Source organism: Clytia hemisphaerica, unplaced genomic scaffold (assembly GCF_902728285.1).
Source record: "Clytia hemisphaerica strain Z4C2 unplaced genomic scaffold, Clytia hemisphaerica genome assembly, whole genome shotgun sequence".
In the NCBI taxonomy this organism is placed as follows: domain Eukaryota; kingdom Metazoa; phylum Cnidaria; class Hydrozoa; order Leptothecata; family Clytiidae; genus Clytia; species Clytia hemisphaerica.
Window position 1 is genome coordinate 343278 of NW_027104315.1, and position 25711 is coordinate 368988.

The following is a 25711-nucleotide window of genomic DNA, read 5'->3' on the forward strand; positions in this document are numbered from 1 at the left end:
TTAATGAGTTCTATCATTTGTCCAAATTTCATAAAGCTTTGAGTATTAGTTCTTGAGATATTCAACTTTTTAAAATTATGACGTCATAAATAATGACGTCATAATCACGTTTTCTTTAAAAAACTCAAATTCTGCTGAGAAAGAATTTAAGTTACACCGAATACGGTATTCTACATCCAAATACGCTTCCAAAAATGTATAGTTTGTTATGGTTTAGGGACTGGAACTGGGGCGGAAAAATTAATGCATTTTTGGGACATGCATTAAGTTACCCGAGATAAATTAAATTTTTTAGTGATACTGAATGGTGGGGGTAGTATCAACTGAAAGACCAGGTTGAACTCAATTGAAAGCATTTTGAAAAGGGTTTGGTTTTAGTTTGTTTTAGTAAAAATTTGATGAATATTAATTAAAGTTTTTGAATAACAGTGATATCGCCTGCTTTGCTTACTCATCAATTTTAATTCACAAACTTTTACATATTGGATTGACACGGATGTGTTTTTTTGCTACTATCAGCATAATCATGAACATAGCATAATATAGCAATAGGCAGACACTGTCCTGATATAAAATATGTGTCTGATATGAAACGGGGACAATTATGCAAAAATAAAACCTTTAGATATCGCCTACAACAAAAGGAAAATGAATGATTGATGATGATTTTGGAGGCTTAATGTCATTATGTCTGTGTCGCAATTTGATATCTAAGTTATGTAGTCAAAACATTTGGATTTATATTTTATCTTTCTTTAAAGAATTTATAAATAACAAAAATGCGACTAATACTCTGGTTTGCGTTTATATACTTCATCAGTGCCCAGACTCTTGTCGAAGGTGAGTTTTATTTTCTAATTCTTTGTTATAAAATCCTAAGACTAAATCCAACTTTTGGCTAAACTTTTACTTTTTGATAATTCATAATAATGCCTAAGTCAAGTAGAGCAGAAGTGCAGTACTTCATGTACTTAGCATTTGGGAGAAAAAATACCAAAAATTGATATGAGAAAAAACTACTTTTAGTTGGAAAAGGGGTTCGTGGTTGGCGGAGGAGCGGAATCGGCCCTTTTTTCGGACGGAGTGGCGGAATTTGGCGAAAATTTAGACTGAATTACGGAAATTGGGTTCTCTGACGGAGACGGAAAATTAGACAATTTTAGTGCGGAAAAACGGAATTTAGCAAAAAAATTTGCGGATTTTCGGAATTGGTAAAAGATATTCAAAATTTGCGGAATTTTCGACAAAAATATTGAATTTCAAAAGAATTTTCGGTGACGGAATTTTGGTTCAATTTAAGACGGTTTGACGGAAATTGGAGAAAAATTTGGCGGAATTGCGGAATCGGGCACCCCCTGAAACCCCCCCGGAAAATATAGTTAAAAGTGGGAAACTAACACGAATTTTCAAATAAAAATTTTTCTACCATTCAAAAATAATTAAATATGGCGGACTGTCATATTGTCGCCAAAAAGAAGACTTTTAGAAAATTGTTTGAATTGTCGTTTAAATCTGCTCTCCTAAGCAAACTTTCCTTCACCCCTGTCTACGCTACGCTACTGGTGTGGATGCCTCAAGTGCCATTTGTTAGAAATAAAAGAATTTTATCTCAATGTCTCAATCGAATTACTTTTCAAAGATCGGAGATAGAGAACACATATCCTCATTTAAGCTTAAGTAGATTATATCATTACTAGCGGGATCAGACCATTGAGTTTCAAGCCAAACGCAAGTTTTTACACAAACGCCGGATTGAAACTGAAATCTATCGCTATATTTCAAAAAATGTAGTCCTCCGAAACAAAGGAACCGCTACATACAATCCGTCGTCATGAATACGGCGTATTCTATGTGCGTTTTGGATGGGAAATAACTTCAATTTCTCTTGCCTGAGAAGTGTTAAAGTTTTGCCTCTAGCCCTTCGGGATTGAAACTCAATGGATCAGACATCGTAAAAGACGACTTTATCCTTCAACGCAAAGTTATATAATCAAATCGGAATCAAATCATATTATTTCTTTCAAATAATTTTCCGTTCGATTAAAAAAGAATTCCGTTACTTATCGCTTCAATTATCTTTTATCGTAGAGTTTACATGATGACTAATATAATGAGCTTTGAAAAATGCTGTTTTTACTCTATTTTGTAATTAATTTTGTGACGTGCTGACGTGTTTTGCCCTTCTCTCTGAATAGATCCTTAACATTTTTTCCAACTTTGTCCCAAACAAAATCATAACAATCAGGGATAAAGATGTGTTATGGATGACTCCTGAGATAAAGCAGATGCCTCTAGACAAGTTTAAAATATATCGTCGATGGAGAAAGTGGAAAAATCCCTTAGATCGCCAGGCACTTGATGATGTGGTTGTCGAGTGCAGATTAGCCATTAATACTGCAAAGGACAAGTATTTTTCTCGTCTTGGCAATTCTTTAAATGATCCAAACATCGGAAGTAAGAAATACTGGTCTACCCTTAAGCAGTTCCTGAGCATACGAAAAACCCCTAAAATTCCACCCATTCGCGACGAAAGAAACGTCCTCGTGAGCGATGTTTCTGAGAAGGCCGATATTTTTAGCTCTCTTTTTGCAAACCAATGTTCTTTGATCGAAACTGGCAGCGTGCTGCCACCTGAACAATTTTTCACTGACTCCAGGCTAAATAACCTTGAATCTGCGACGAAGAAAAAATCGCGTCAATTATTAATTCTTTGACCGTAAAAAAGGCCCATGGATGGGATAATGTTTCTACTCGTATGATCAGGATCTGTGGTGATTCTCTAATAAAACCTTTGTTTAGTATTTTAGTATTTCCATCAATTCTGGCATTTTCCAATCACAGTGGAAGAAAGGCAATGTGGTTCCTGTCTATAAAAAGGGAAACAGGAGCATAGCTAAAAATTACAGACCAGTTTCTCTTCTTCCAGTGTTTGGAAAAATATTTGAAAAGTGTATCTATGATGCACTTTACAGATATTTTGAGACAAATAATCTATTTTCTCCATGTCAGTCTGGATTTCGGGAGGGTGACTCTTGCATTTCTCAGTTGTTGTCCATAACGCATGATATTTTTACAGGGTTTGGCGTGAACCCTTCTTTAGATACCAGGGGTGTGTTTTTAGATATTTCAAAGGCATTCGACCGGGTTTGGCATGATGGCTTGATTTTCAAACTCAAATTTTATGGGGTAACCGGACCTCTGCTTTCCTTAATACGTAACTTTCTTGATGATAGGCATCAGAGAGTTGTGTTGAATGGGAAAACGTCTGAGTGGAAGAGGATCAATGCTGGGGTACCTCAGGGCTCGATTCTTGGTCCTTTATTCTTCTTAATTTACATTAATGATCTCCCATTAAACCTTGAGTCAAAACCCAAAATCTTTGCTGACGACACCTCCTTATTCTCCCTTGTGATGGACCTGCTCTTGAGCCATGGGGTACTAAACAGAGATCTTGCCATGATACTTTAATGGGATAAATTTTCGCGGGGATTAATTTTCGCGGATTTCGCGGATTTGGGTGTCATACGCGAAAATAAGTCCCATTGGAAATTTGAAAAAGGCCCATCCGCGAAAATTAGTTTCCGCGAAAAATTTTAATTTTTTGCAAATTTAGCTCCGCACCATGGAAGTTCAAATTCAACTTTTGATAGTTGTAATACATATCTCCTCGCCCTATTCCAAAACATCCTCTTATTACTTGAAAAAAAAATTCTTAATTTTCCTGGAAAAATTTCATTTCAATGTTTTGACCCTTTTCAAAAATTTTAATTTGTACCCCAATCCGCGAAATTAAATCCCCGCGAAAAATCAGGAAATCCCTCATCCGCGAAAATTAATCCCCGCGAAATCTTAAAATTTCGCGGATGAGCTCAACCGCGAAATTTAATCCCCGCGAAAATTTATCCCATTAAAGTAAGTGAGTGGACTCGTCAATGGAAAATGTCTTTCAACCCTGACCAACAAGCTGTGGAAGTCTATTTTACCTGCAGAATCACTCCTGCTAATGCTCAAGTAATCTCGTTCAATAACACTAACATCGCTGTCAGTGAGCACCAGAAACTTCTAGGTCTTATCTTAGATTCAAAACTTTCTTTTGATTACCATCTTTAGGAGAAGATAAAAAAGGCCAATAAAGGTATTGGCCTTATTAACAGACTTCGCAAACATGTGCCTAGAAGATCTCTTCTTACCATCTATAAATCTTACAATAGACCTCATGTTGACTACGGTGATATCATATATGACCGCCCAGGAAATGCCTCTTTTGTTCAGAAGCTTGAATCTATTCAATATAATGCCTGCTTAGCTATCACAGGTTGCTTTCGTGGAACTTCTCAGGAGAAAATATATTCTGAACTTGGCCTTGAAAGCCTTGCTGACAGATGCTTTGCCAGAAAAATGACATTTTTTTATAGAATCATAAATAACCAAGCTCCGTCTTACTTACGTAACTATCTGCCAGCCAGGCTCACACAGCCAGTTAACATAAGAACAACAATCCTATTTATCCTCTTAATATACGAACTGAGCGTTTTTGTAATACTTTTTTTCCTTACTGCATATCACAGTGGAATGTTCTGGACATAAATATAAGAGATTCTGTTAAGACCTTTAAAAATGCAATTTTAAAATTTTTGAGAGCCAAACAATCTCGTGTTTTTGATGTTTCTGACAATCAAGGTGTAGTCTTTCTAAATCAACTTCCGGTAGGGTTCAGTCATCTGAACGAGCACAAATTTAGGCATGGTTTTCGTGATACTTTTTTGTGGTTGTCGAACTAACTCAGTTGAAAATACTCAGCACTTTTTTCTGCACTTCTCTACATATTCCCATGCGAGACAATCTCTATTCGACAAACTACAAGACTTAGGTATTGTTTTCCTCCCACTGAACCCTTCTTATTTTTGTCGGCTTTTATGATACGGTGATGAAAGCTTGACTTTAATTTTAAATCAAACTATAATTTTTTCTGTCGTTGAATATATCCATGAACCTGGAAGGTTCAGTGGTGCGTTATTTTAGTCTACTACAACCATAGCTCTCTCCACGTCACACCTTGTTTTACTTTTTCCTTTCTTCATAGTCTTACCTCTGACGATATAACTGAAGTTTCTAGCGGAGGGGGGGGGACTATATTAATGTTTAGTAGTATTTTGTATTATATGTTCGTAATGTACCCTGTGTTTATGTTTCAATAAAGAAAACAAAACAAAAAAAACGTGTTAGTGGTAGTCAATAGGCGGATTAGTCGTTTTTTTTGAATAAAAGACGCAAAAAATGTTGCTTTTTAATGAAACAATAACCCCTAATAAGAGTCCCACGAGAGTTAAAATTGCTAGCAAAAGCACAAACCCTGCAATAAAGTCTTCTAACAAGTACCCCAGCTGGCACACAACGTTGTTTCAGCGATTATCTAATGTTCAAAACGTCCATATAACGTTAGGTGAACGTTGAAATAACGTTATGTGCCAGCGGAATGGGCCTTTAAAACGCAACTGGTCGAAAAGATTTGGCTCTGTCGGGGCCTGTACGCGCATTTATCAATTGACGAGTCAAGGTTAAAAATGAAATTATCTAACTTACTATTGTGCGCATACGTAAGAAAAACTGCATATGATTAATATCTCTAATAGTACAGTGAATAGCACAGGTCAAAATCATATATTGACGCTGTGCCGACGAATCGAGATTCAGCGCACAATCAACGAAGACAAAAGTAACCATGACGACCATCCAAGATCTTGGATGAGGTTCAAAGTTGCTATTTTTATTACCGTCGTTGAAAACACAACTAAACAATGTCATCAATGCTTTGTAAAAAGAGTCAGTGATAGAGAATCATAATATAAAGTCTGTCTATTATTTCGATTCAATTAAAAGTGACATTTCCAGTGACATTTGGGGATCATATAAAAGATTTCTTTCGAAATAAACTCATTTCACTTGGAGGTTTCTGGGGAATTTCGTAAATAGTAAACTGCATACTGATACAGTCTGCTAGACATTAATATGGTAATATTTGCTCTTCATCTTTGATTGTTTGTACAGTGATTAGATTGACACATGCGCGATAAAATTTCTATTATTTGTCTTCAGAGGTTAATATATTTTTTGAAAACTTAACCTCTGATACTCAGGGTATCTAATAATATAATAGCATTATGGTAAAAAGATTTCTCCTATTAATTTTGATCATTTCGATTTTGTTGGAAAAATACATATTTCATGATGCACTACAACTCTTTGAATGTTTGCTACACATTTAATCAAGACTAAGACTCTTAAAAAGGTAGCTTTAATTTTATAGGCGATCATTCTCAAGGTCGAAGGGTGCTGTCCATGCATTTCTACTTACTAAGCAAAATAATTATTCTTGCCTAATGATGGGAAAAGAATCCCTCAAAAAGTAAATCTCTTGATCCAAGAAACAATAAATTTCCAAAATAAACGAATTGGCCAAAATCCATTTGGGCACTTCATGTAAATCTCATCCAGGTTAGCTGTTCCTAAATGACATAATATTCACCCAAAAAAATAAACACAAAACAAGAAAACTATGCACAGGTCCAAGCGGAAACACTAAAACGTTAATAAAGCTAAGGAAAGTGTTACTAAATCATCCTGTACACATTATATCTGCTATTTTTTATAACTAGCCATAACTTTCATTAAGGTGCCACTGCAGCAAAACGAACACATACAGTTGAATTTGCGTTCAAAAGGAATGATCTTAGACCTACAGTAATCTTTGTTAAGAGTGACCTATCATCTGAGACAAAATTCTTTCAAATGCTAACAAATGTGTCAAGGGAGTGATTTACAGTCTACTTAGAGTGACATCCGTGCCTTGTCTTACACGTTTTTTATAAGAGCAATCTGAAATTTGGCCAAAACCTAAGAACAAATTAAGAAGAATATCTGAACCACAGATTTCAGAAATGAAATATATTCATTTAACTCTCCAGGGATAAGAAAAAGACAAACTGACATTTCAAAATGAGTAATCAGATCAAAATAACTCCAGAAAAGTCTTTTTGATGATGATAAAACAATAGAGAGACCGTAAGATAAGAATGCTAATGCGGAACTAAAATACTGAAAAACGCGCGCAAAATTATGAGTTGTTTGCCCAACTTCCTTATGCGTGTGAAGCTATGAATGCCATCCTCAGAAGCTTTAGGCTTCCTCCGGTGGCAAAAATAACTTTTCGTTGGTTAAAATGACGTTCCACAAAACCAGTCTATCCACCCATTTTTACAGGAAATTACGTTGAAAATTTTAAAGGAGTTAACTATATCCTAAGCTCGAATTTCAAAACATGGCAAGACGCAGAGAATGATTGCATTGCTCGTGGTGGCCATCTTACAAGTGTCCATTCACAAGAAGAAAATAATTTTTTGAATACACTAATTAATACGAGGTTCGTATATAATACCATTCAGGCTCGGATACAGAGGGATGCTATAACCAATGGAGGATAGTGCATTTTATTATCGTATTACTTTATATGGAAACTTATTACTCTCCATCGTGAATAAACGAGTAAGATACATGTGTTTTTTTATAAGCATGACGCTTATAAGCATATGAAGGCTCAGATTTGTAGAATTCCTAAGCATATGTGTCAGCCTGAAATATTTTTCAAGTTGTAATTTTTTATTAGTTTAAAATGGTTTGGTTGAGGCCAAGTAAAAAAAGACATTCCACGGCTACCACCGCTTCCAAATCTGAACAAATTTTTACAAAATTTCTAAAATTTCACTAAAACTTGGCTCGGGGTGAATTATAAGCATGATTCATAAGTATATAATGAGCATAATCTATGCCTCTATACTTTGAGAACTTAAGCATACACGAGCCTGACCAAGGGGCATACACTTGCTTATAAAAAAAAACATGTAACCTACCTCCTGTATCCGACCCTGCCATTTAAGGGCTCTGACCATAGTCGGCAAATTGATTTTAGTATTTGAACATAAAAGTTATGCTTTAGGTTCTTTAACACTTTTAACAAAGAATTGCCTTTATAAAATGCTTTTTAATCAAATCCCTTAAGAGTAATTAAGAACTTAATTGCAAATATGACGTTATGAACTTTAAAAATATGTTAACAACCTTCTTTTATAAAAAGTGCTAAGTTTTAATGGGTAATTAGCCTTTTTGTTTCGAATTTGTCTGCAAAAATTTGAACTGTTTTAAATTTTCTGGAAAAGTTTTCTAAGTTAATGCATCAAAAGTTATGGCTGTTTTTCTATGAAAAATCGGGATGGAAAATTGGTCAAAAAAAGTGCTAAGTTTTAATGGGTAATTAGCCTTTTTGCTTCGAGAATTTTTCTATGAAAAATCGGGATGGAAAATTGGTCAAAAAGGACCTATTTTCAAGATTTTGAAGCAAGTAAGCTTTTTCCGAAAATTTCTTTAAAAAAAAACTTCATTTTCTTCTTCGTCAAATTTTTTCATTGCGATTCTTAAATTTTCAAACTCCAAAATAATTGGCCTAACAGAAAATGTATAACATGTCACAGTTTTGTGGGCTACATTAAGTAGAACTTTATATTTTGTAAGTGGCAAATATTAAAAATTCACTATGGTCAGAACCCTTAAAACAACATAGAAGGTGCTTTGAGGCCTTTGAGTTTTTCTTAAATATTTTTTCTATTTGTTTCCTATCAATGAAACGTGTTGTTGTTGCCATTTTTGTTGCTGGTTGTTGCTGAGATGAACTTTAGTAAATGATATGGTTATTTTAAAAGGTACCATTTAAAACGTAATATGAAATTACAATAATTTTAGAACCACCCCCTCGAACACTATCTGGTATGGTGGGCATAGAAATGCTAATAGAGATTTCGTTTGGTCTGATGGAACAACTTTTTCGTGGACAGCTTGGAATGGTGGGGAACCAAATGGTCATTTCACAGAGAATTGCTTGCATCGGCTCAGCAATGGCTTATGGAATGACTTACGTTGCGGGCAAACATTTCAGTATATTTGTAAACTTGATAAAGGTGAGCTTATGTTAAAAAAGCTTTGGACATTTGATCATCAAAAGACAAAATTCGTTTTTCCTTATTTTCGGAAAAATAAAAAATGGAAAATGAGAATTTGGTCCGCTATAGTTAGTGCAATGGGAAAATTGGCCAGCAGGAATTTACCCCCGTATAATGGGCTTTCACAGAAAAAAACCGTATAGCCCCTGTTGAGGAGGTCCATTTCCGTTCCAATGGAATGGTTTAATATGTGGCGGAATTCCATAGGGAGATACAAAAATCTGTCAAAAATAACTGGAATTCCATGGGGAAAGCCTTTTAAACCCTACTAAAATTCAGAATTTCAGAGGGGTTTAAGCCTGAAATTGCCTGGAATTCCAGGGGATTGCAGCATTTCCAGTCACGAAATGATGGACCTCCTCAACAGGGGTATACGTTTTTTTCTGGAAAAGCCCAATTTGATTAACATTATAAGAATTTCCAAGTGTTTGGGTCCGAGTAGGATATGCTTTTGTTTAAGATTTCAATTGATATCAAATGTTTTTCAATATTTTTAAAGTGCTACACTTTTTTCTATTTATGAGCATACGGGAAAATTGGGTACGCTCAATATGGCTAGCAAAATTTCATTTTGAATCTTAATTTATGCTTATTTATATGCTTAGACTTCGATTTGTTGATTTTCTTTGGCTTTATGAAAATATCGAACTTCTAAGTCGAATTATTGATTCGGCTTAAAGAACGAGAGTTTCTCTGTAATTTCGAAATTTGGTCTAAGAAAGCTCAAATAGCTTCAAAAGAAGAAAAAATTCAGTGGTTTAGAAAATCTGTACGGATTTTTTTGCATTTCAGCTTTGAGGTATGCTTAGCATTATGCATAAACTTTTTTTACCAAATTTGGACCTAAGTACGTTTATAATAAACGTTATGCTTATAAAAAGAAAAAGGTGTATCGTATCTTCATTTTAACCCTATTCGGCCTAGGGGGGGGGGCTGTTTCTGTTCGTCAAATTATTCGTAATAGCTCCTGAAATAATAGAGCTTTTGCCATCAAATTTTCTGTACATTTTTTGTCAAAAGTTACCTTAAGTGACGAAGATCTTGTGTGCCAAATTTCATCCAAAAAGACCCACTAGATCATTTTTTAGTACCCAACTCTAAATAAAGAATAAATAAAATAAATAAAAAATAAAAATTTAGGGGTGGTACAGGAAAAGCCCCCTTCCCTAGCTCTGAACCGCCCCTAAAAGCCTAGGTTGAATAGGGTTAAAAGTTATTTTTATCCTGATCCTTTTTTCGCGTTTATCTTTTCCCTCGTAGTTGCGACGACTACCACAACCACAACAACCACAACAACAACGGCACCTTCACTACCTCATATCGTAAATGGTGAGCCTCAAAGTGAAATAAAAGGATTTTCTCAGTCCCTTTCCGGGACTAAAAAGGAGAAAACAAAGGAAGATTTTGTGAAATTTACGACCCTTATTGGGACAAATTTGACCAATTTTGACCAAATTTCGATCTTTCCGGGGGTAAAAAGTTGAAATTCTCCTATTTCTCCGACCGTTAATGGGACTGAAATTTTATTTTCAGATTTTTCCGACGCTTAGCGGGACTAATTTAAAAAAGGTACCCTTATGTGCGGCACGTACCCTTCATTTGCCTAAGGGGGTACTTACCCCCCCCCCCTCATCATACTATAAGTTTGAGTATTTTGCTTGCAACTTGTGAATCGAGTGATTTGCCTGGATGACTTCGCAATTCTTCAACATAAACACTAGTGCTCCCTTAAAAAACGTAACTCGATCATTAGCAAGGATTATGGTATGATAAATTGACTTTCAAGCCCGAAAGGGGTAGATGCGAAACTTTAACCCTTCTCAGGCAAGAGAAATTGAAGCCATAATTTCCAATTCAAATCGCACCGTAATCATGACGACGGATTGTATCTAGCGGTTCCTTTGTTTTGGAGGACCACATTTTTCCAAATTTAGCGATAGATTTTAGTTTTAATCTGGCGTTTGTGTAAAAAGTACGCGTAGGCGTTCTGGATGGGAAATAAGTGGTTTTATTTCTCATCCAGGAGTCTCGTCTCTAGCCTTCCGGGCTTGAAACTCAATGGTATGATATAATTAGAATTTCCAAATTCTGCACCCTAACAGTGCGATTGTTTTCATCTTTGCTCATTTCGACCCTTACAGTGCACTATGAGAGGCTTGGGAAAAAGGGCACTAAAGGGCCGTATGTAAGGCAGGTCGTTTACCTTGAGTGCCCCCCCCCCCACCTCTGGGTTTATATTTGTACTGGGTTTCTTAAAGCATAAAAAGCAGCAGAATGGCAAATATATTTATGTGGTTCTCAATTTGTTTTATGATAAATTAGCCTCGGCCTAATATATTTTTGAAGAACAATTTTTAACAACTGAAGTTATTATCTTCACCATTTTGTTTATCTGAGAAGTGACCTACTGGAAAAACGGGGTCGTTTAAAATTTTACTGTATCTAACTATTCGACAAATTATTTTTAATATAAGAAAAACTTTACTGTAAAGTCGCATGTTTTTACCGTCAATTTTTGAAAGTGTTTATTGGTTATTTGTTTAAAATACATAAAAACTATAGTCCGCGATTTGGAGGGCTATTCGTAAGACTGGAGTTATGCTTATGATATTATTTATTATCAGTAAAATAGGTGTTATAGGGTGATACCATAATTATGAAAGGGTAATGTATCGACCGTTCATTATTTTTTGCCTAATATCTGCTATGATAAAATAGTCGTTGAGGTTGAGTTTTCAAAGAACATATCAACCTCTGAGGACCAAGTAAAGAAATTTTATCGTGCATGTGTCAATCTAATTATTGTAGAAAGGATGAAGAGCAAATATTATCATATTAATTAATGTCTAGCAGACTGTATCAGTATGCAGTTTACTATTTACGAATTCCCTAGAAACCTCCAAGTTTAATTGAAATGAGTTTCTTTCAAAAGAAATCTTCTACATGGTTCCCAAATGTATAAGTAATTACTAAACTATTAATTGTGGTAATGTTACTTCAATTAAGATAATAGACAATCTTTATGTTATGATTTTCCATCACTGACTCTTTTTAAAAAGCATTGATGACATTTTTGAGTCGTGTTTTCAACGACGGGAATAGAAATATCAACATTGAACCTAATCCAAGATCATGGATTGTCTTCATGGTTACTTTTCTCGACGTTGATTGAGCTCTGAATAGAATCTGGATTGGTCGGCACAGGTCGATATATGATTTCGGCATGTGCCTTTCACGTTACATTCTAGGCTGTTACAGTAGATTAGTATTTCTTGTAGTACAGTCAGTCACACTTTAACTTTGAAATGAAAATTTAGATAATCACACTACATGAACATGACCAGAAAATGAGTACTGTGGGTTGAAATACACAACACAACCCGCAGAAGCTAGCAGTTGAAATTCATTAATGATGACAGAAACTAATAACAGCTGCTTATATCGTGTAATAAGTACGATCCAATTAATAACTCTTAATTAAATCATCTACTATTCAGCTTACAGTTTCAAACGTGTAGCTATAAGAAGCGACCGTAGTGCAGCAGCGGAACATCCGATAATGGTGCGCAAAGTTGTGGGTTTAATTATCGGTTCAGTCATATACCAAAAAATGGTACTTAATGCCTCTCTGCTTGATGTTCAAAATAACGCAGGCTGCAAAATTAATGTCTGAAGACAAATCACGGTTTTCCTCGAAATTTTTACGTGTTTCTTACATGACATTTATTCATGATTGGTTTAAATTTATTGACAGTAATAAACTTATCAGCTGTAAGTTGCAACTGGGGAATAAAATCACGTGTATTTTTTCGAGTAATCACATGTTTTGACTGCATTGATATAATGCAGTATGTATTAAAATTCAGAAACAACGCATGTTAAGCAAAAAGTCAAGAACATTCCAACCAGAAAAGATTTTCTTTATTTATTGAAAAATAAACACAGGGTATACTCTACAAACATATACTACAAAATGCTAAGTATTTTGTAGTACTAGTAAAACATTAATATAATCCCTCCCTCCGCTAGAAACTTAAGTTATATCGTCAGAAATGAAAAAGAAAACCAAGGTGTGATGTGGAGAAAGCTATAGTTGTAGTGGAATAGAATACATAACTCACAACTGAACCTTCAAGATTCATGGATATATGTACAGTATGTGGCCCCCAAAACGGCGATCAAATTTGAAGTTTCTCTCAAATCTAGAGGAAAAGAGATTTTACAAAAATGTTTGCTGCATGAAAACCTTTAACATCTCTACTTTATTTCCTGGAAGTTCTTTTTCAAAATTTCCAATTTCAACAATATTTTTCAATCGCTTAAAGATAGGTAGCTTTTTTCTAATGGCCCCCAAAACGGAGGTTTGAAATTTTAGCGATTTCTCGAGATATCTTTAAGATATGAATACAAAATTTTGACCATAGTTTTGAAATATGATTTAGAGGGTTTTGGGCATAAATTTATTTGATAAAATTTTTACAGTATATCCCTGGTTGTCAAAATGCAGGTTTGGGGCCCCCAAAACGGAGGTGAGTTAAAATCAAATTATTAAGCCCAGTGGTAATAGGGGGAAAAACTATGAACATATTTGTGTTTTCCCTTAAATTTACGACCCGATGGATGTAAAATTTATGATTTTTATGAAATATTTCAAGATTTTTCGATATTGCAAAGTCCAAACTGAAAATTTAGAAATTTTCAAAATGACAATTTTGATTTAACAACGTCTTAATCAAGTTTTTGAAAACAAATCTCTTTTGAAAATAGTTCCATTTATGTATGGAATAAGCTGTGAAAATTTTAGAAAAAAAGCTTAACTGAAACTGAAAATATTAAGCTTTAAAGATATTTTTCTCCTATATTTTGCAAAAAAATGACAGAATTTGCCGTTTTTGCTGATTCAACGAAAAATCTTATATATAATGTTAATTTTTTGTTAGAAACTATTAACTCAGGGTGGTAGAAGTAGAATTCCAAGATTTTTTGCTTTTTCTCATATTTAGAATTTTCGGTTTTGTCAATGCTGATTCTAGGGCTCCAAAATACTGGTTGACCTTCAAGATGCTATATCTTTTACCCAGCCTCTAAAGTCACAGATGTATTTGCATTTTCTGAACGGCATTAGATGTAGCAAGTTTCCTATACCCCGTTTTCATAACTTATTTTCAATATCCAAGGAGCTAGAGTGAGTTATATGCAATTTTTATCTAATTTTGGTGCTAAAATATTTCCTTTAGACGCAAATATATTATTTTGAATCTGTCTCAAACCAGCAAAAACATGCTCATTTTTAAGTATAACCATCATTCTTTCAAAATAAACAAAAATCGTTTAATTCTGATAAATCTACAAGTCAGAATCTTCATTTCAATGAAAACCTCCGTTTTGGGGGCCGTCTCCGTTTTGGGGGCCATATACTGTATTCAACGAAATCATATCATCAACTCAAATCGACAAGTCAACATAACGGTACAACAAAAATGACAAATCAAAACGCGAAAAAAAAACAAAAAAAAAACGGACAAATAGACAATCCTACAGTTGAAAGCCAGCAAACATTCATTCCATTCATCATAAAAATCGGAATAATCCGATTTAAAAAACTGGTTTTCGTCACCAGGTTTTAGATCGATCGCAAAAGAATAATCCCAACTTGCACTGACACAATAAAAATACAAAATATTTGCTATTGGCATTGCAATATACGATGCCTTTCTATATAATTGTTTTAGGAGGAGGCGGAGATATAACACGGTATAATGGATTTGACTATTACTTCAGTTCTGTGACTAAGACATGGCAAAACGCAGAAATAAATTGCATTGATCGAGGCGGCCATCTTACAAGTGTCCATTCAGGAGCAGAAAATAATTTTTTGAATCAACAAATTAGTACTAGGTTCGTATATAATACCATTTAAGGACTCTGGCCATAGTCGGAAAATTGATTTTAGTATTTGAACATAAAAGTTATGTTTTAGGTTCTTTAACACTTTTAACAAAGAATTGCCTTTATAAATTGCTTTTTAATCAAATCCCTTAAGAGTAACTAAGAAATTTTTGAATCAACAAATTGTTGTTAGGTTTGTACAGGTTGCTTATTTATGGCGATGATTCGTGAGAAATTTGTTTAGTAGGAGCTCTTTTGGTGCATTGATGAAGCCCTAGCTGTTAGCACTTTAAATTCGAGAGTTCCGTCAAATTCGAACAAAGTTTCTTTTTTATCATTCTGATATAACTCATGAAAGCATAATCCGTATAAAAAACCCGGTCTGGAAGCCTTTTGTTTCTTTCCATTGTTTCTTAATTGAACTTGCGTTGAGAAATTAGTTTGTTTTGCTCACTTTTTGATCATGTGATTAAATCTTAAACCAATCCCAAGGGGAATACTTGGTAACGTGATCAAATACTGAGCAAATCGATTTTTATCTTTTGATATTAACAAAGAAAAAAACTAACAAAAAGTTAAAACAATAAGCTTCTCCAGACCAGGGTTTTTTATACCGGCTATGATGAAGGTCACGCTTGTTACGATTTTCCAGTAAAAACAAAAGCAGGCAAGTTGCTCTGGAGACGAGATTGCATCCCCATTTAAACGATTAGGGTTTGTCAAGCTTGATAACGTCGTTAAAAGCCTTCTCTTTTTTGATTCCCCTAAATTGAAATAGGTATGATTCTCAAGTAATGCCCTGGTACGGTGGATTTAGAAGACCTGATTTGAATTTTGCATGGTCTGATGGAACAGCCTTTAGTTGGACAAAATGGGGAGAACGTCAACCAGATAATTATGGAGGAATGGAGAATTGTCTTCACCGTTGGAGATATGATGGTGTCTGGAATGATTCACCTTGTAATCCTGCATATTATTATGTCTGTAAACTTGATATAGGTACGCCTATTTACTTTACCAAAAATATGACTAAAATCACTTTGAGAAGGGCTGTATTAAACTATTTCATAGAAAGGATTTGTTTTTTGAGTTCATGATATTTAACAACGTCACTTTAGTAATCAACCAACGGTCGTTTTCTTCCCTTGCAGCAACTACTACAACAAGCACCACCACAACAACAACACCACCAACGCCTCATATCTTTAAAAGTTATCAGAAAGAAAAGTTTAGTTGGAAGTAGACTCTGGATTAGTACAAGCATGGCTATGATTTTTTGATGCGGAATGATTTTCTAAAGAAATGCCCTATGTCCCCCCCCCTTCCGAGCTGCCACCTTTTTTGGGGGGCGGGCAAAAAAGTGCCTCTGATTACTAATTTCAGTGCCCCTTTGCTCCCTTTACATCTTAGAGTCAGCAGCCTTTAGGTAAAAAGAAAAAAATACCTAAAAAAACTCGTGTTCAATTCGCCCGCGACAGATTTCAGGTTTCAAGTTTTAGCCCCAATTTTAGTCGACCCTCCCATTGAAAACTTAAATCCTTCTCAAGCAAGAGAAACTGAAACCACTTTATTTCCCATCCAAAACGCGCATAGAACGCGCCGTAATCAAAACGACGAATTGTATGTTTTGGAAGACGACATTTTTCGAAATCTAGCGATAGATTTTAGTTTCAATCCGGCATTTATGTAAACACTACGCGTGGACATTCTGGCTGGGAAATAAGTGGTTTCATTTCCCATCCCGGAGTCTCGTCTCTAGCCTTCCGGGCTTAAAACTCAATGAACCCACCTTGCTACTGCATCATGTGACTTATTTATTTACAAAGGTTATAATATCATTGGTTATATCCAAATTATTCACTGATATGACTTTTTCACATATAATTTTTGAACCCGCTAACCATCAATATTTGGTAAAAAGTTTAAAAGTGCAGTGTGCACTTGAAAATGCTTATTTGAGGTATAGTCTAGTACCTTATGTCCCAAGGGTCTCAAAAAGATAAAATTCGTCAATATTATCAAAGGGAAAGTGGGTTGGCTGACACAACACAATCACAATAAGATAAAGTGCCTGATTATTTAGAAATTTAGTCAAGCTATGATATTGACAATCGTTCGTGTGAAGCACGTAACAAAAATGGAAATACACATTTTTTTTATGAAAACACCTAAATCAGTCCCAGCACCGAGTTTAAATTACCTTTAGACAAGTATTGTTCCTCTACAACCAAAGAAAATACAGTTGACGCTCTCTAATTTGACGTTCTTCTATTCGATAGGCTCCCTTATTCGATGATCGTTAAAGTCCCCGTCAACGATAAGCTCCCTTATTTGATTCAAATCCAATTCCTTGAAGATCGAATTAGAGAGCGCCAACTATACTTAGAAATGAGGGAAGTTCGTCTTATATCTTCATCCGACTTTTCATTTTTGGTCAAAATATAGATTAGGAGAGTAAAAGCTGTACAGTGAAATTATTAGTGCCCCATTTCCAGAAGATCTCTTCTAACCGATATTCCTCAGCGAGTTAATCATGAATGTTTTTAGACCTGCGGGGGAGTCCTAAAGCTAAGCGACCTACTGTAGGAGTGACCCTCTTTTCAGGCTTCCCAAATTGCACTTTATAGGTTTAAATGAGCATTTATTAAAACACTGGGAACCCTTCCTACTCATCAAAAAATTGGTTGAAATATTCTCCCAGTCGAAAATTATACTCTGATTTTTGTCCCCGTTGAAGATAATGATATAAGCCCCACTGCAAAATAATGTGCTATTTTTTCCATCCCTACTGAATTTTCTGTCTGGAAAACTATGTAATTCAAATCCCCAGCAATAAAAAACATGGGAATAACAATCCTCATCGAGTTTTGGTCCGTTATTTTTATCCCCACTGGCTGATAAAATCATACTGGGTCTGTGAGAAGAGGGTGTATATTAAAATCTAGCCACAATTTAACAGCAGGACTATCATGAATTTCAACTTCACCATTCAACACTTTTTACTTTATATTTTTGTTATTATCATTAGACACATGCCAACCTCATTTTCTCGATGCAAGTTCCACCATCTGGCAAAGGAGTACCGGATTTTCCATAGAACCTGAAGCAAGTGGTGTAAGATGCGATCGACAAATTAAGACGGGATGGTATCGGTTCAAAAGCCCTGCTGGTTCAATTATGCCCGAACAATGTCCTAATATCAATTCTTGCGGTAAGGCGATTCTCTAAAATCATGCAGTTCTGTTGGTAAATTTTCATAGGTATAAGATGAGATGGAATTTTTATAAGATACTTTAATAATTGGTCATTTTAAGTAATAAAAATGACGCGTTCTTTAGAAAAAGTAACAAAATTGTTTTATTACTGATTAACAACCGACCAAATCAAATAAGAGCTTGTAAAAACTCCATCTCGGCCCAAAGTTATAACAGGATATTCTACCTTAGGTAAATTTTGAAGGCTTCTTCAGACCTTATAGTTCGCAGTTGTGACGATCTCTAAATCAGGGATATGTTATAGCGGAGCTGGATGAAGGACGAGAATTCCTTAGCGGATTGCTTCTTTGTCTTTTCTATTGTAAACTGTTGATAATAGAAATCCATCTCTGTCCCCTTGAGTGTTCTGTTTTTTTAAGAAAAATGAAGCAGACAAAGTATTCATGCAGTACGTTTGCACATATTTTGCTATGATGTTCCCACTTTTCATTAAAATAATATTTGTAGAAGATACCCCAAAAGCTTCCTTGTAAATGAAATCTATTTTTATCAGCGTGTGTTATGAATTTGAGAAGATTCATGATTTCTCTTTAAAAATTTCGGATGTAAATATTTTGAAAATATGTTTCAATTTTTTGAAATTTTTTCCATAATAAGACCTACCGACTTGCTATCTGAAAATATCAGTTAGAAAGTGAGGCACCCCGCGGTGTAGCGCGGTATTTCAAATGAAAAAGTACTATTTATAATCTTAGAGAAGAAACTTCTTATAACTTTACCAATGAAAACAATGTTTTTCATTTTTTTAAATTGTCATTCACCAATGTTTTACAGACCCTCTTGATAACTAAAAGTTTTTAATCGTGAACGATAAATGCAGAAGCAGAATCATTGGCTAAGAGGAAATCCAAATTTCACGAGTTTGTAATTAAAAAAGTTAAATTTCATATCAAATTTTAATGTTAGGGACAGAGATAGAGCAAGGCTTTTTTAAATGTGCGTTATCCAGCTCCGCTATAAGATATCCCTGTCTAAATATAGCACGTGAAAAGTCGAGCCACTTGCTAGAACTTTGATGACGGAATTCACACCAAAGATTATATCAAATCATTCTCTGTTAAGGCCAGTCTCGACTTAATACACCATCAGGTCTTCTCATGAATTATTTTGAGTTCAACGACCTGCCCTACTTTAAAACCATTACAAGGTAATTTGATGTCTTAAGTATTCAAGTGTTTTTCTTATGAATAACATAGAGGGCAAATTCTTATGTGCTCCTCTGGGAATCGATTACCATTGCAGTATTTTGAAAACGAGGTAAACATTGCTCGTGACGTAATTTATGAAAAGGTCTTTTGACTCAATTCATATGTTGTTTCCTTTATCGAGGGTAATTGTTTCACTTACACTTTTGCCATTTTTACCCTCGTTCCCACTTCTACCACCATCAAGTTGAAACATTTTAAAAAAGTGTGAAAAGTGGCTTCTTCAGCTAACTTGCATCAGGCAATGTGTAAAAACGAGACCACGCTCCTTCTAATACGGGTCCAAAATAGTGGTAAAATTCCGACGGCAACAGAGCCTTACTCTGGTCTTTATATTACATTTTCAATCGTTACAACATAAATTATGCCTTCTGCTATCTTTAAATAAATTTATTCTCTAGTTGCATAGCGACGGATAATTAATGCAAAATTAAAATCAAATTTATGCATTCGAAAGCTGCCATTTTGTTTTCCACTTTTCACACAAACTGCGCGAAACAAAACAAATTTGTTTTTTGCTTGGTGGATATTGAGAATTTGCCACTTGGAACACGAACGGCACAAACGATCACAGTTCGGGAAATTGCATAGATCCGCAACGTTGCAAAATTCCGCAATGTTGCGTTTTTTTTGCAACGATTCCCTCAGCGTGCGCTTCAATTTTTCGCAACGTTCCCAATGGGAGTGTGCGATTATGAACACCAACTATGACGACCAATTTTCGCAAATAGAAGCAAAATTAGGCAAAATCTGGCATATTTGAGTAGCACTTCTTCCAAGAATGATTGTGAGTAATCGCTAGGTAGGAAATTAAAATGCTAGGGTGAAAAGTTTTCTTTTGGGTTGTTCTTCAAAATGCACATTATTTTGGGACCCCGGTCCAGGCCCTGAGATGCCGGTTTTGGTCCATAGGCCATGGCTGCGAAATTATGCAGCGATAAAGCTGCGGAATTTCGCAGCACTGCGGAATATTACAACGCAAAAAATACAAAATTACGCAACGTTGCGGATCTATGCAATATTTCCCGAACTGATCAGTGGAAATGTAGGTGGCAAAAAATGTAAGCACTTTTGCCACTTTTAAACACATTTTGAAGAAACAAATAGGAATCTGATGGCACTTGTGGCACAAATGTGAAAAATATCAACGAAACATTTTCCCTCATCGAGGAAGAAGTTTGATTAGATCACTATAATTTTCCGAATAATTGTGTTCCCCGCTGTTTAATTTTCAAAAAGTATATACCCTACACCCAACGGTCTCATCATGAGACCCCCCTCCTGTTTATCTATTTTTGAAATTATTTTCAGCTACCATAAGCTGGACTGCTCTAAAAAACCTGGTTTTAGTTTATAACCACCTTATTTTAGGGTTTTTGGTGGTACAATTCCGGGCCTCTTTTTATTCAAACACCCAGCTTATTGGATTCTAGACTAATAAACTCGTAACCTATATTTCTATGAAAATTTTCTTAATATTATCACGCTTCTAAAGTTAGTCATCTTCTTTCCGTTCTGGTTCATTATCCGTTTCCAGCCAGCATAGAACGTTATTTTAACGTTCATGTAACGTTATATGAACGTTAGGGCCGTCAGATAAACGTTGTTATGACGTTCGAAATTTCTATCACAGGCACTACGTTACCAATTTGGTTAAATGGTTCACATCCAACGGAGGTTAATGTCTCAACGTCGGTCCCGGTGTGTGTTGTATATCCTGGGAATTGCTGTGCACATAAATACAACATTGATATCAAACGATGTCAAGATGAGGTACAAGGAGAGGATTATTTTGTTTACAATCTACCTGCTACTCCAGGATGTCCAATGTCTTATTGCATCGGTAAGCTTTCCCAGCTGGCACACAACATTGTTTCAACGTTTATTTAACGTTCACAACGTCCATATAAAGTTAGATGAACGTTAAAACAACGTTGTGTGCCAGCTGGGTTTTACATCTACAGCCGTAGCATGACGAAGGGTAGAGAATCGAACTATGATGCACAAGGTTGGGGGTTTGACCCCTCTAGCCAGGTTTCTTTAAAGATTCCCAAAATGGTACTTGATACTTCTCTGCTTGGTGTTTAGCAACTAGAGAGATAGGTCAAGGACCAGTGAATGATTTCCAGGGAAAAATGTAGCGCACTCCCCTGCCTTCGGGTAGATAGTTATAGAAAAGGGAGCTTTCGGGTATCTTTCGTCTGCGGGTCACAAACATAGATTTATGAAGCCCGAAGGGCTAGATGGGGTACTTTTGCTGAAAAAATTGCCGTTGTCAGGTAGGAAATCCTACCTAGGTCACGTGACATTACAATAGAATTTCAGCGCTCGGCCAATTAGAAGCTTCGCGGGTTTTTGAGAACAATAGCAACAATATTTTTCCGATATTCACTTTTTTTTCCTGCGATTGCTTAAAGCACGACATCTAGCCCTTCGGGCTTTATAAATCTATGGTCACAAACTTTTTTACTTTACACAGGGATATGTTATAGCGGAGCTGGATGAAGGACGAGAATTCCTTAGCGGATTGCTTCTTTGTCTTTTCTATTGTAAACTGTTGATAATAGAAATCCATCTCTGTCCCCTTGAGTGTTCTGTTTTTTTAAGAAAAATGAAGCAGACAAAGTATTCATGCAGTACGTTTGCACATATTTTGCTATGATGTTCCCACTTTTCATCAAAATAATATTTGTAGAAGATACCCCAAAAGCTTCCTTGTAAATGAAATCTATTTTTATCAGCGTGTGTTATGAATTTGAGAAGATTTCATGATTTCTCTTTAAAAATTTCGGATGTAAATATTTTGACAAATATTGTTTCAATTGACTTGAAATTTTTTCCATAATCAGACATACCGACTTGCTATCTGAAAATATCAGTTAGAAAGTGAGGCACCCCGCGGTGTAGCGCGGTATTTCAAATGAAAAAGTACTATTTATAATCTTAGAGAAGAAACTTCTTATAACTTTACCAATGAAAACAATGTTTTTCATTTTTTTAAATTGTCATTCACCAATGTTTTACAGACCCTCTTGATAATTAAAAGTTTTTAATCGTGAACGATAAATGCAGAAGCAGAATCATTGGCTAAGAGGAAATCCAAATTTCACGAGTTTGTAATTAAAAAAGTTAAATTTCATATCAAATTTTAATGTTAGCGACAGAGATAGAGCAAGGCTTTTTTAAATGTGCGTTATCCAGCTCCGCTATAAGATATCCCTGATTACAGTAACAATCCCTTTGTTGATATGTAATCCGATCTCCTTTAGCCTTATGTGAAAATTTCTTAGATATGCCCTATAGCATCGGTGATCTTAATTTTTGATCATCATAATAACAACTGTGGGGGGAGAGAATGAATTAGACTACGGTGTATAAGAATGGGTTTCCATCTAAAGGGAGAGAATCCATTAACAATGCTTTTGTTGATAGATGTGAAGCCACTTTTAGTTCCTCTGTAAAAATTCCACAAAGATTGATTGACTTATCACTTAGGTTTCCACTGGTCAGATTTCATATCCTATTTTATGTCGCCATCACTTTTGACGTAAAAATCAGGTTTTCAGTCAATTTCTTTGAACTAAGCTTAGTCTAAAAGTTATATCGTAATGTAATTCTTTGCTTCTTTCTATGTTTTTTTATGTGTAATATTTTGATATTTTATATATCGAGACAGGGTGGAACCACCTCCAAAAAAAGAAAAAAATTATCCTGTGTTTTTTTTAGGAAATGAAACACGTTGTCCTGACGGTGAAAGATCTCCAAATGGTTTCTCCCCTGGTTGCACAAGTAAGTTTTTTTCTGATATTCTTTACATGTTAATTTCAGTCAACCCTCTCTGACTCGATCTTCAAGGGACCAACTGCAACTTGACACAAGACTCCAGAAAGTAGTTTAAACCACTTTCCAGATGAGAAGACCATATTATTCAGTTCAAATTACAGAAAGATTCAAACAATGAAGGTTCGAATTAGAGAGGGCTGACTGTAATCAGACAATTTTCTTTCCCTAGGTCGTACATATTTTTTGCTATAAGATCAAACTGGAAACAAACTATTTAAGAGCATAACTCTTTGATAATAAGACGATTGTAAGACCAGTCTAAGAACATTTTAAAAGCTTTTTTGACACTAAAAGTCATATTGACAAAATGGTGCAATTAAGAGCGTTTTAAGAACGTTTTAAGACCTACAAAGTTAAGAGCACTAGAGGGCTTCAAAGATCTTGAATATTTTTTTAAAAACGTTGTTGCAAAATTCGATAATGTTTCTTGCCCATTTGACGCAAAAATGTTGCCACGAGAATTAAGTTTGAAGGTAAAGACAGAAATTTTGAGTGCTTTTGAAAGTCAGTGTCCACATCATTTAGAAACCAAAGTTGATTGTGAAATTTATATTTGCTTTGACCTGTACCTCGAGATATAAATACATGTTGGTGGACCAGTTTGGGTTCAAAATGTTAAAACATTTTAATATTTCCATTAACTACCTAATCGGCCGTTTTTACATCGGCCCTTATAGCCGTCATTTTTTGTCGCTTGTGTAAGAAGGGTCTAAATTAAAATAGGGCTTGGCTAAAAATGGAAAAAACGACCTTTGACGTAATGAAGGCCAGCGCAAACGGGGCCGGCACTAAACTGGGGCCGGATTTAAAAAAAAAATGATAAGGTATAAGAATGACAGCTTTTATAAAAACTCATATGCCTCTGGTACTTTACAACATAATTGCCGTTTTATTATTTTTTTTAGATGAGTTTCCCAAATTGAAAGGAAAACCTGAAGTAACTGTTGGTAGTCATGGCAACCGAATACGTTTCACTTGTGATTTCGAACCAGAACAAATTAAGAACAATGCAAAATATAAAGTGTCATGGTACACACGCACATCTGATGGTAATGCAGAATTAGTGAAGACAGAGACGTTACATGGAAATCAAACAAAATCTTTTTTACAAAACACTGATGGGCAAAAATTCTGCTTACAGAAAAATGTAAGTTGGTTCTTTTTTACAATATCCCAAATACAGTAAGTTAGCCTAATGTCGACACCTCTCTTCTAATTTCGACACTCTTATTTAGAGATAGGAATAATAGGAAGGTCATAATCAATGATTGACAAAAGATTTATTCCTCTCTAATCCCTAAAGCAAAGAAAAATAATTTCAATCAGTGATTCCGACCTTCCAGTTATTCCTATCTCTAAAGAAGGGTGTCGAATTTAGAAGAGGGGTCGACATTAGATCAACTTACGGTACAATGAAAGCACTTTAAAAGGATAATCCAAACTCAAACCAAGTCCCTTAGTTCGCTTTTTAGGATTCTGACAGCGCTAACGATTGTATCACGTCAAGTAGTAAAATTAAAGGTTTTGTTTTTATTTAAGTGTTTCTGTTTCATATCAGACACGTATTTCATATCAGGACAGTGTCTTCCTATTGTTATATTATGCTTATATAAGCAAAAAATGTTTTTCTTTTCAAGAGGTCTGTGTCAATTCAATGTGAAAAAGCTTGTAAATTAAAATTGATGAGTAAACAAACATTATCACTCTTATTTTAAAACAAAACCTTTAATAAGTGATGCAAGTGGCTCTGGTTACGAGATTGAGGATAGCCAGATGGTTTTTGATTTAAGCTTGTTGCTTATTTCATGAGTCAAAACAATCAAATATTTTTGCCTAATTATTTTTTCCTAAATCGGATATAAAGCTCCTTTTTGTTATATTTTTCAGTTCTTTTGTGAGGTTAGTTCTGTATTCCCGGACTCCGAAGATATTTCTGATACCAAAAGAAGCGATGATTTCTTTGCTGGAATAAAGGTAAGACTTAAATTGATCCTTGTTCAGTGCAGATTCAAGCAAGGTTCTAAATCTTATGACGGAGGGTTTTTAGCCATACTCATTATAAGGAAATCAAGACGCTTAAATTTAAGCCTACTAAGACCCACTACTGAATTGTGTGTGCAACTATTCTCAAATAGGATTTGGTAATGTAACAAGCTTTAAAGGTTTTATTTTTACATAAGTGTTACCGTTTCATATCGGACACATATTTCATATCAGGACAGTGTCCAGTAGTTAATTTGGAGAGGGTGAAATGTATCTTCGAGAGGGGAGGCGGAAAATTTGATCCCCCTTCTGAAAGAAATTGCCCAAATTTTTCGTTCCGGTTAGGAAAGATACCCTTATATTTCAGCGCCGTTGATTTTAACCCCATTTGAAATTCAAAGGAAAAAATTGCACTCAAACCTCATCCCCACTGGTTTTTTCTGAGCTGGGAACAATTAGAATTACA

The 25711-nt window shown here is 35.1% G+C and overlaps 1 protein-coding gene across 3 annotated transcripts in view; it reads left to right on the plus strand.

Annotated features, from left to right (window-relative positions):
- The first annotated feature begins 738 nt into the window (after nucleotides 1-738).
- The window catches only part of LOC136817586 (von Willebrand factor D and EGF domain-containing protein-like), a 48877-nt gene continuing 23904 nt past the window's right edge, over nucleotides 739-25711 (plus strand). Inside the window, exons 1-9 of one of the 3 annotated variants that reach the window (XM_067073911.1) lie at nucleotides 739-840; nucleotides 7261-7420; nucleotides 8794-9008; nucleotides 10311-10379; nucleotides 17968-18150; nucleotides 21053-21262; nucleotides 23146-23208; nucleotides 24168-24409; nucleotides 25150-25236. In XM_067073911.1, the coding sequence (XP_066930012.1) occupies nucleotides 780-840; nucleotides 7261-7420; nucleotides 8794-9008; nucleotides 10311-10379; nucleotides 17968-18150; nucleotides 21053-21262; nucleotides 23146-23208; nucleotides 24168-24409; nucleotides 25150-25236 (1290 nt within the window). In that variant the 5' untranslated portion in view covers nucleotides 739-779. Of the gene's footprint in view, nucleotides 841-7260; nucleotides 7421-8793; nucleotides 9009-10310; nucleotides 10380-14782; nucleotides 14949-15717; nucleotides 15939-17967; nucleotides 18151-21052; nucleotides 21263-23145; nucleotides 23209-24167; nucleotides 24410-25149; nucleotides 25237-25711 lie in introns of all 3 variants that reach the window. The other 2 variants (XM_067073912.1, XM_067073913.1) reach the window with 2 other exon arrangements.